This window comes from Gracilinanus agilis, chromosome 4, assembly GCF_016433145.1.
Source record: "Gracilinanus agilis isolate LMUSP501 chromosome 4, AgileGrace, whole genome shotgun sequence".
Classification (NCBI taxonomy): Eukaryota; Metazoa; Chordata; class Mammalia; order Didelphimorphia; family Didelphidae; genus Gracilinanus; species Gracilinanus agilis.
This window is the reverse complement of record NC_058133.1, coordinates 310,296,911-310,306,649: the sequence shown is the minus strand read 5'-3', so window position 1 is coordinate 310,306,649 and position 9,739 is coordinate 310,296,911. Positions and strand designations below refer to the sequence as shown.

The 9,739-nt window shown below is 37.4% G+C and overlaps 1 protein-coding gene across 1 annotated transcript in view; it reads right to left on the bottom strand.

The window, feature by feature from the left end:
• Positions 1-6,548: 6,548 nt before the first annotated feature.
• The window catches only part of OGFRL1 (opioid growth factor receptor like 1), a 37,012-nt gene continuing 33,821 nt past the window's right edge, over positions 6,549-9,739 (bottom strand). Inside the window, exon 8 of the mRNA XM_044673801.1 lies at positions 6,549-6,622. Coding sequence (XP_044529736.1) covers positions 6,612-6,622 — 11 coding nt within the window. The 3' untranslated portion in view covers positions 6,549-6,611. The remainder of the gene's footprint in view (positions 6,623-9,739) is intronic.

The following is a 9,739-nucleotide window of genomic DNA, read 5'->3' as shown; positions in this document are numbered from 1 at the left end:
CCCCAAAGTTCTTAGTAACTCTATAAGTCATTTAATCTCTTTGGTCTTTGCTCTCTTCATTTCCAAAAAGGTAACAATAATACTTTTTGAACTTGCTTCAGAGTTTTTCTCAGGAAACAATTGCACTCCATATCAGTCTGTCAACAGACATTTATTAAGCATTTTCTACTAAATACCAAGGATTGTGCTGAGGCCTGGGATCACAAAGAAAAGAAAGAAACATTGTTGTCTTCTTAAAAGGTCCCACCAGGATACACTGTCATTGCTATGCATTTAGATGAGTGTGATTGAAACTTGGAAGTCACAACTTTATGCCACAAAAAGTGGAAAATATGTCTGGAATCTGGAATCAGATTGTTAAGGCTTTAAATTGCAAAGCTGAAAAGGACATTCTTTACTTCTCTTTCAATGTGGAACCATTGAAGGGTTCTAAGCACAGGAGTAACATGATCAAGGAGGTACTTCAGCAAAGTTAATCCAGCAGTTTTTTGTAGCATGAATGTCTGCTGAAAAGACTAGCAGCAACAAGACCAACTAACTCCCATTTGTATAGTCCTTAAAAAGTTACAGAAAGCATTTTCCTGAAAAGAACCAGGTGAGATAGGTCATTATGAAGGCTATTACCCCATTTTATAGTAAAGGAAACTGAGGTCCAGAGAGGACTAGCAATTTCCTCAAGATCATTCAGTTCAAAATATGTCATAGGTAGAATTCAGAACCAGGGCTCAATCTAACTCCCAGTACACTGTTCTTTCTATCATATTATGGCTGCATCTGAATAGGTTGGTAGAACATTGTGGTCAAATTAGTGCAATATGTTGAGGTATAAGGAAAACTTTTTCAACTTCTTCAAAAAATCAGGAGTGTAAAGAGAGAGTGCGTATTCTAGATTCAGGGTCAACAAGAGGCACCTTGTTGCAAAATGATGTCCTGCTGAAAAAAAAAAGGCAGAAGAATGTCATAAAGTTGTCAACCTCTAAGCCTCAATCACATCCATCTAAATCTGCAGCAAAGATAATGTATAAGAGTGGGACACTTTAAGTAGGCAAGATTCCCCAGCTCCAATTATCAAGCAACATCACAAAGTAATTGGGACCCTTAACATCAACTATGTCTCTTCTATAGATTACCTACTCTTTGGCTCTGTGTGACTCCTCCTCTGGGATCAACTGGTCCATCACATTAATGGATGCTCTAAAAATAAGTTCTCATGTTGTTAAATGTTTCTCATAGCAGAATTTCATGTATTTTTCATTTGAATCAGCAATAGCATTCATGCAATTACCATGGGCTTCCAAGAGACTCCAAGATTGAGAGTAAGGAGAAATGTTTTATCAGCAGAGTTTTACCTAGAGTTGACAAAATTCTTTTCAACATACTTTTGGGAAATTAGCTAGCTCTTTGCACTTTTTCCTACATGCAGAAAAGTTGACAATAAAGGAGAAAATAACTTTCATACAGTATGTACAAAATATTCCATTAGTGTTCAAGTGAAGATTCTCTGTACATTGTATATTGCTGAAGCTCTCTTGTAGGCTATTCTGAACACTAGATCTTGTATCATTATAACACATTGTGCATGTGTGTGTGTTCACACAGGCACAGGCACATGTGTTGTGTTCCTAGTACTAGACTGTAAACTCCAGGATCTGTCCTGAATTATTCTTTGTATCTCCCTCAGGGTCTAGAACAGTGCTTTGGGTATAGTTTTTAATAATGGGTTGTTGAACAAATGAATGCTCATTCCTTAGACATTACTGAATGAAAGAACAATTATTAATCACCTAATAGATGCCACGCACTGTGCTAATTTCTGAGAATGCTAGCATGACATTGAGGCAGACCCTGACTTTAAGGCGTTTATACTCTAAACATATGTAAGGGGTAAAACATATATAGGAGAGTGGGAAATGAATTTTGATCTGAGGAGGGTGATAGGGCAGTCTACCACCGTGCCTTTTCCAGAAGTAAATGGATTCATTTGTGTTTTTAGAGCAAGAGGTAGAAAGTAGGAGGAGGGGGCAGCTGGGTAGCTCAGTGGATTGAGAGCCAGACCTAGAGATGGAAAGTCCTAGGTTCAAATCTGGCCTCAGACACTTCCCAGCAATGTGACCCTGGGCAAGTCACTTAACCCCCATTGCCTAGCCCTTACCACTCTTCTGCCTTGGAGCCAATACATAGTATTGACTCCAAAACGGAAGGTAAGAGTTAAAAACAACAACAGCAACGATAAAAAATAAATATGTATTCTTATTAAAAAAAGAAAGTAGGAGGAAATGGTGGAAATTTGGCATGCTGCACAGTTGAGGCAGATGGCAAGATGTCTGGGATGGATGACTGGGTGGGATGCGAAACATACTGTTGGACTGGCTAGATATATTGGGTGAGAATTAACTTTTAGATGAATTTGAACTTATTCAACAATCAGGATAGCTCAAAGCATCAAATAAAGTCTATCCTATCAACGATGCCTTAATTTTTCTTTTTTTTTTTTTAGACCTTCATCACTGTGTTGACTTCATCATAGTGTTAACTTCCTGATGTAGAAACTCCTTCCATCAATACAGATCAGTAAATCTTATAATTTTAGAGAGTTGCCCGGGACAGCAAAAAATTAAATAACTTGTCCATAGTCATACAGCTATTATATATGTCGGAGGCAAGACCTAAATACATGTCTTTCTAACTCCAAGGTCAATTGTCTATCCACACTGCTTATGGACTTTAGCTTATAATACTTAATGTGTTTCATTTCATTTATTCTTACAACATTCTAGAGATAGTACCTAAGAAAGGAATGAGTATTTTCTAATCCAGGATTACTTATCAATTCCAAGACAGAAGATGCTAAGAAAAATCCCACAGATCTAAAAACTGGTATGTAAAACTAGTAAATAGCCTATATACAAGGGTAGTAATGGTGAACCGATGGCACAGGTGCAAAAGATGGCACATAGAGCACTCTCTGTTGGCACACACCCACCCTGAATTAATTACTAGAAAAGCAGAGGGACTTGGGTGGAGCTTTTCCTTTCCCACTCTCCATCATGCCTGATATTTTTTCCAAATTACCAGCCACTCTGCTCAGCAGCCCAATGGAAGTGCATAGGTGGCAGAGCAAGAGGGAAGCAGAACACTAGGGCCTCTTCCCTTCCCCTCTCTATATTTGCTAAGAACATTCCTCACTTCACCTGCCCCTGTGCCCATCCACCCAATGGGAGCACTTTCTCTCTCCCTTGCATGGGGTAAGAGGGGGACACAACATGTGGTCTAGGGGGGGTGGCCCTCCATCTCTAAAAGGTTTGCCATCATTGTACTAAGGGGTGGGGAAGGTGGAGTATATGCTTGAAAAATAACAATCCATGGCCTCAAACATTTTCTAACTGTGTGACTCTGGGCAAGTCACTTACCCCTATTGCCTAATCCTTCCCACTCTTCTGCCTTGGAACCAATATACAGTATTGATTCTAAGACAGAAGAAAAGAAAGAAAGAAAGAAAAGAGAGAGAAAGGAAGAAAGAAGGGAAGAAAAGTGGCAAGTCAACCCTGCAAAAATGAAGTTAAAAGACTAATGATAATTAAAAAAATAGACATTTACATAATTTAAGAAAAATGATTGGAAAGATAAGCTTTAGCAAACTATATAAAAGTTATCCGAAGATCTCCCAGAAGCATGACTTGTTAGGAAATTCTACTATTTAAAATTCTGTATTTACAGAAATAAGAGATAGAGTAACTGATCCCACCTTGGTATGGTAGAAAACGTATTAGATCTGGAGTTAGAGGATCTAGATTGGGATCTAGAATCTACCACATAGTGTGACTTTGGGCAAGTCACTTAGCCTTTATGGAATTCAATTTCCTCATTAATAAAATGATGGAGGTGAATTAGCTGACCTCTAAGGTTAGCACCTATACTGCAGGTTATACAGTGCTATCTAATACCCTGAAAGGTTAAGGGACCTTCCTAGGGTCTTATTGCCAGTATGCATCAGTGATAAGATTTTAACTCAAATCTTTCTGACTCTGAGATCCACTCTCAATATACTATGTAAGTATGCCTCTCATATTAGGATAGGCATGTTTTATTGATCTTATTCATATTAAGAGATTTTTAGAATAGAATTTGAAGGAAATCACTCAACAAGATTTAGCAAATAGACTGTACTTCCGTAAGAAATCCAGAGATTTCTTGGCCCATGCAGGGCTAAATCCAGCTCTAAATCTATGATCCCATGAGTGAAGTATTCATTTCTCAAAGCCAAGTCCAAGACGTTTATCCAGCAATGAATGTCATTTCGATATGAATGTTCAAGCTCTCCTTGGAGCTGACTAGCAGTCGAAATTGCAGGACACATGTTCTGAAGCAACAATTTAGATGCTGGAATCATCTTCTTCCATCAGTGGAAATTTTCAGGTGGCCATTTAAATGAATCCCCATTTAGAGTGGGCTTAAAGATTCACTGTAGATTCAAAGTGTCGGAGCCCACATCCAAACAGTGAAATTTAAAAACTAAATGCAAAGGAAAAATTCACTCTGACCAAAACCAGTTTGGATTTATCACTGAGCAAAAGTTTCATGTAAACAATAAAACTCAGGGGCAAGAGTCAAATCTGTCGTATGCTGCTAGGGGAATTGTAAGCACCCAGCCATATGCTCCAAATGTTTTCCTGGCTGAGCAGCGTGACATCAGCCTTGTGCTTTCTCTTGTCTCTCTCTATGTCCATGCATATAATTTCCAGGGAAACAGCAAGTCCAGAAATTGTACCCAACTATAGAGAATCATCTCAAAACCACTTTTTAAAAAGATATAAACTTTTTCACAAAGATTTCTTTAATGTCAACTTTGAAACAAATGTTAAAATAATTTGATAACAATTTATAAAACACATTGGAACATGAAAACAGGAAGAGTATGGATGTTCTAAGCTTATCATTGCAAATAAAAACATTCATTACATTGGAATTTTTTTCAGATTTGACCTAGGATTTCAGTGGTATAGGGAATTTGCTCTGTCAGTGTAGACTGGCAAGCTAAGAAGCATGTTGGATATAGTGCTAGGCCAAGAGTCTAGAAGACTCGAGTTCAAATCCAGTTTCAGAGCCTTACTAGTTGTTTGACCCTAATAAGGCACTTAACCTCTGCCTCAGTTTCCCCATCTATAAAGTATAGATAAAAATAACACCTCCCTCTCAGGTTATTAATGAAATAATAATTTGATTGTAAAGAACTTAGCACAGTGCCTATCACATAGTAAGCACTATATATCAATTGTTGTTGTGATTGCTATCATTACAGAATTACCTAGCATGCTAAGATATTAAGGAAACTGCCTGGGAGAGCTACATGGTGCAGTGGATAGGGCACAGGGTCTGTTCAAATGTGACCTCAAGATTTATTAGCTGCATGACCCTGGGCAAGTCACTTAACCTGTTTGTCTCAGTTCCCTCTTCTTTAATTTGAGGACATTAATACCTGTCTCAGCCAACTGTTTAAGACTCAGATGAGATAGTACTTATGAAGCACTGAGTACAATGTGTAGCACATAGTAGATGTTTAATAATTACTTGGTCTCTTCCAATCCCAGGGTTTTGTAGCCAGAAGGTATCAGAGGTAGGATCTGAATTCAAATCTTCCTGACTTTAAGGTAAGCACTTTACTCCATGAGGGTGCCTCTCTTCTTGGAATATGCAAATTTTAATGTTCTCATTAATAAAAACAGATTTTGGAAATAAGTTTTGAAGAAAGTCATTCAACAAGATTCACAAAATAGGATGTATTTCAGTAAGGAATCCAAAGATAGACACCATGGAGTGCTACTTTTTACAGATGCATTATTATACTCTTTGTTGCCAGTGTGGAAAATAGCAGGGCATATCTTGTGGCTCATCCGATCCTAACAACAATCCTGGGAGGGAGGTGCTACTAGTATTCTCATTTTACAGATGAAGAAATAGAGAAGAATTGAGATTAAGTGACCTGCTTAGTATCACAACTAATAAATGTCTGAATCAAGAATTGAAGGCAGATCTTCCTCACCTAGCTACCCCAACAGAGAGAGTGGCTCTCTGGTCAATGACTTGCTGTTATCCAAAGGACTTGATGTTTTTGGTTACTGTCCCCTTTATCTCCAAGGCTAATATGATGGCATCTTGGCTTGAAATCAACCACTCCCTTCTTCTTTAATATTCAAATAAGCTGTGGTTTTTATTTTGTGTGACTACTTCCTCCAGAAATAAAGATCACAAACACTATTGGTTTCAGGAATCTCTATGTTACCATGGTTACAAATAGAAGGCCCATCATCTGATGGCCAACTGTGGGGAAATCATCCCAACTAGGCTAGTCTTGGACAAAAGGTATAGGCTATCCCTTGGGACTGTACTCGAGGCTTTTCCAGCTCTGGTGGAACCAACCAGAACTTGCTGCTTAGCCTTTAAAAACCTAGAGTGACCCCCATCCCCTGATGAGACCAGAAACTTCCATTCTGGTTCCAACTCAAACACTTTATTTTGTTGAAAATGTTGGATATTGGGAAGTCCCAGTGCTCTGCTCTGTGTGGCTTCCCAGACGCTGTGTAGTTTTCTTGATTGTAGCCTCATTGCTTTGATTAAAGGCCTGCTTTTATAATAAAAAAGCAAAAAATGTTAGATATTGGTATCCAACAAATATGTATAATTGCAGTGAAGAAGGCTTCAGGTACATGTTCATGAATCACCAATGGCCAATGCTTTCTGAAATTTAGTGTTTATGACAGTAACATTTCAATGTAGATTCAGAGACCACCCTCCCCTCAACTTTACACCAGCACAGACTTCATACCCTATGTAGCATTTAATTAAACTGTACTTCAAAATGTGTGTGAATTAAATTGAAGTTGAAATGGATTTGGGGATCATGGTTATAGAGCTGTAAAAGACCTTGGAGATCACTAAATCTAAAGCTTCATTTTACAGATGAAGAAACTGAGGACCAATGGAGTTAAGCCTCTTATGTCAGATCAAACAAACCACAAGCATCAAGGTTATATTTGAACCCATGTCCTTTGATATGAGAACCAATACAATCAAGTAGGTGGTGGCTAGTTGGTATAATTGATAGGGCACTGGACTTTGAGTCAGGAAGAACTAAATTCAAATTCAGCCTCAGAAACTTAGTTGTTTGGCCTGAGGAAAGTCAAATGATCTCTCTTAACCTCAGTTTTTCATTGATAAAATGGAGATAATGATAGCACCTACCCCAGGGTTGTTGGGAAGATGAAATGAGATAACATATACAGTGCTTTGCAATTCTTACGTTGTTTAGTAGATTAGTTGTGTCCAACTCTTCATGATCCCCTTTGGTTTGGGTGTTTGGTGTGTTTTTTTTTTTTGACAGATAATGGAGTGGTTTGCCATTTCTTTTTCCAGCTTATTTTCCAAATTGGGAAACTGAGGCAAACGGGGCTAAATGTCTTGCACAGGGTTACACGACAGGATCTGAGGCTGGAGTGGAACTCAGCTGAATTTTGCTGGCTCCCAGGACAGGCACTCTATCCACTGTGTCATCTAGCTGTCCTTTGAAATTTGTATAGTGCTATATACATGCAATCTATTTTCAAACCTACCAGAAACACTATTCTAGTCCCAATTTTGCTGTTAACTTAATTAAGTTATTTATAACCACTCTGGGCCTCAGTTTCTGCATCTCTTAGATTGGTTGCTTCTATTTAGAAACTTTTAGCTCTAAAAGTTTGTCATTCTATTATACTTATATACACATTTCTGATTTCAGAAGCTAGGATGAGATGAAATGCCACTATTCTTAGTTGATTTAATTCCAGAAAATTTAAAAAAGAAAATGAGGAAAGGATTTGAGTGACTTATTCTGTTTATTTTTTCCAGTTCCAAAATTTTTTATTAGTAGAATTTATTTACAAGTGTCTTAGACCCTTCCTCCTCTTCCAACATCATAAAAGGCATCATCCAGGTGATTGATTGATAGATAGATAGATAGATAGATAGATAGATGATAGATGGATGGATAGATGGGCGGATGGACGGATGGACAGACAGACAGAAAGATATAGATTAGATAGATAGCTGTTAGACAGATAGATGATAGATTAGATAGGTAGATGATAGATAGACATGATAGATAGATAGATAGATAGATAGATAGATAGATAGATAGATAGATACAGATAGATAGATAGATAGATAGATAGATAGATAGATAGATAGATACAGATATAGATATATCTTTCATGTTTCCATTTTTCAGTTCATTCTTTGGAAGTAACATTCACAATTTATACTTCTAGTATTCATTAAGTAGCTGTGTATAATGTTCTCTTGATTCTATTCATTTCACTGTTCATTATCCCATGTAGTTCTTTCCAATTTAAAAAAAATTAGCCTACTTCTCATTTCTTATGGTACTATTTTGTTTATTTTGAGGAGAAAAAGGAGGTCAAATCTATATTCTTTCAATTTGATTATTTGGTTTGGATAAGTGATTTCATTCGGGGAACTCTGGCATGGAAACTACTCTCTTGCAAGGAAATCAGAAACTTGTCTGTAACCTATAGTCTTAGAAAGTTGCCTTTGGGTATTGAGAGATTCATAGGATCAGAGTTAAGGTTAGATGGAACCTACAGATCATCCAGCATAACCCTCTCATTTTATAGATGGGACAATAAGGCTCAGAGTCCAAGGTCATACAGGAAGTAACAAAGGCAAGATTTGAACTCAGGTCTTCTGTATCCAAATCTAGCACTCTGCCCAGGGCACTATGACATCTTGGGGATCACATAGCTAATATGTGCAGGAAATAGAACTCAAACCACGTCTTCATTCCTTTAGTGAAGCCATCTATCTGCTATGCCACTAGTCCCTCCAAATTGCCAAAGTAATGTAAATCATGAGAAAAAATAAGACTAGTCATTGAGGAATCCTTATTTCTTTAAAACTTTATTTATCCTTTTAGAGAGTAAAAGTCTTGACTTTGAGGAGGGGAAAATAGGCAAGTGGGCCACCCTGTTCAAAGTTTTAATTAGAGTCTCATTATTTAAGTGTGTTAGCATTTAAGTGGTCTCCCCAGGCTATGAAATTAATGCCTCATTGGAGTGTTTGAAATTAAAATTACCATTTCTATATGGAAGAATTAAGATATCAGAGTACAGAGGATCTATGCAAAAATGAACATTTCTCTTGAGTCCTCATAGCTTGACAGAAGCAATATTAAATCCTCTAGCTCTCTTCTGCAGCCAGCTGGGTAGCAGAGTGGAAGAATTTTGGTCCTGTTATCAGAGAGATCTAAATTCAGATCTGGCATCATCCACTTAATAGTTGTGTGACTTTGGATAAATCACTTAACCTCTGTTTACCTCAGTTTCCTTAACTACAAAATGAGGATAATAACAGGGTAAACCCCAAAAGGGTCATTTTGAGGATCAAATGAGATAATATTTATAAAATGCTTAGCACAGTGCCTAGCACATAGTAGGAAACACATAGTTATATAAATGTTTATTCCCTTCTTTTCTCTTTCCTTCCCATTAACACTGATTGGGTAGGCATATTAACTTCAAGGCATTAGAAGCATGGGAAAAGTTCCAATCCTAAGATATTTGTCATACGGAAATATATTTAAACTTAGTAGCCACTTAACGGGAATAGTTATATATAAAATGCTTAACATAAATTAGACTATTTCTAAATTAAATTATTTAGCACTAAGCTCAATGGTGCTCCATCA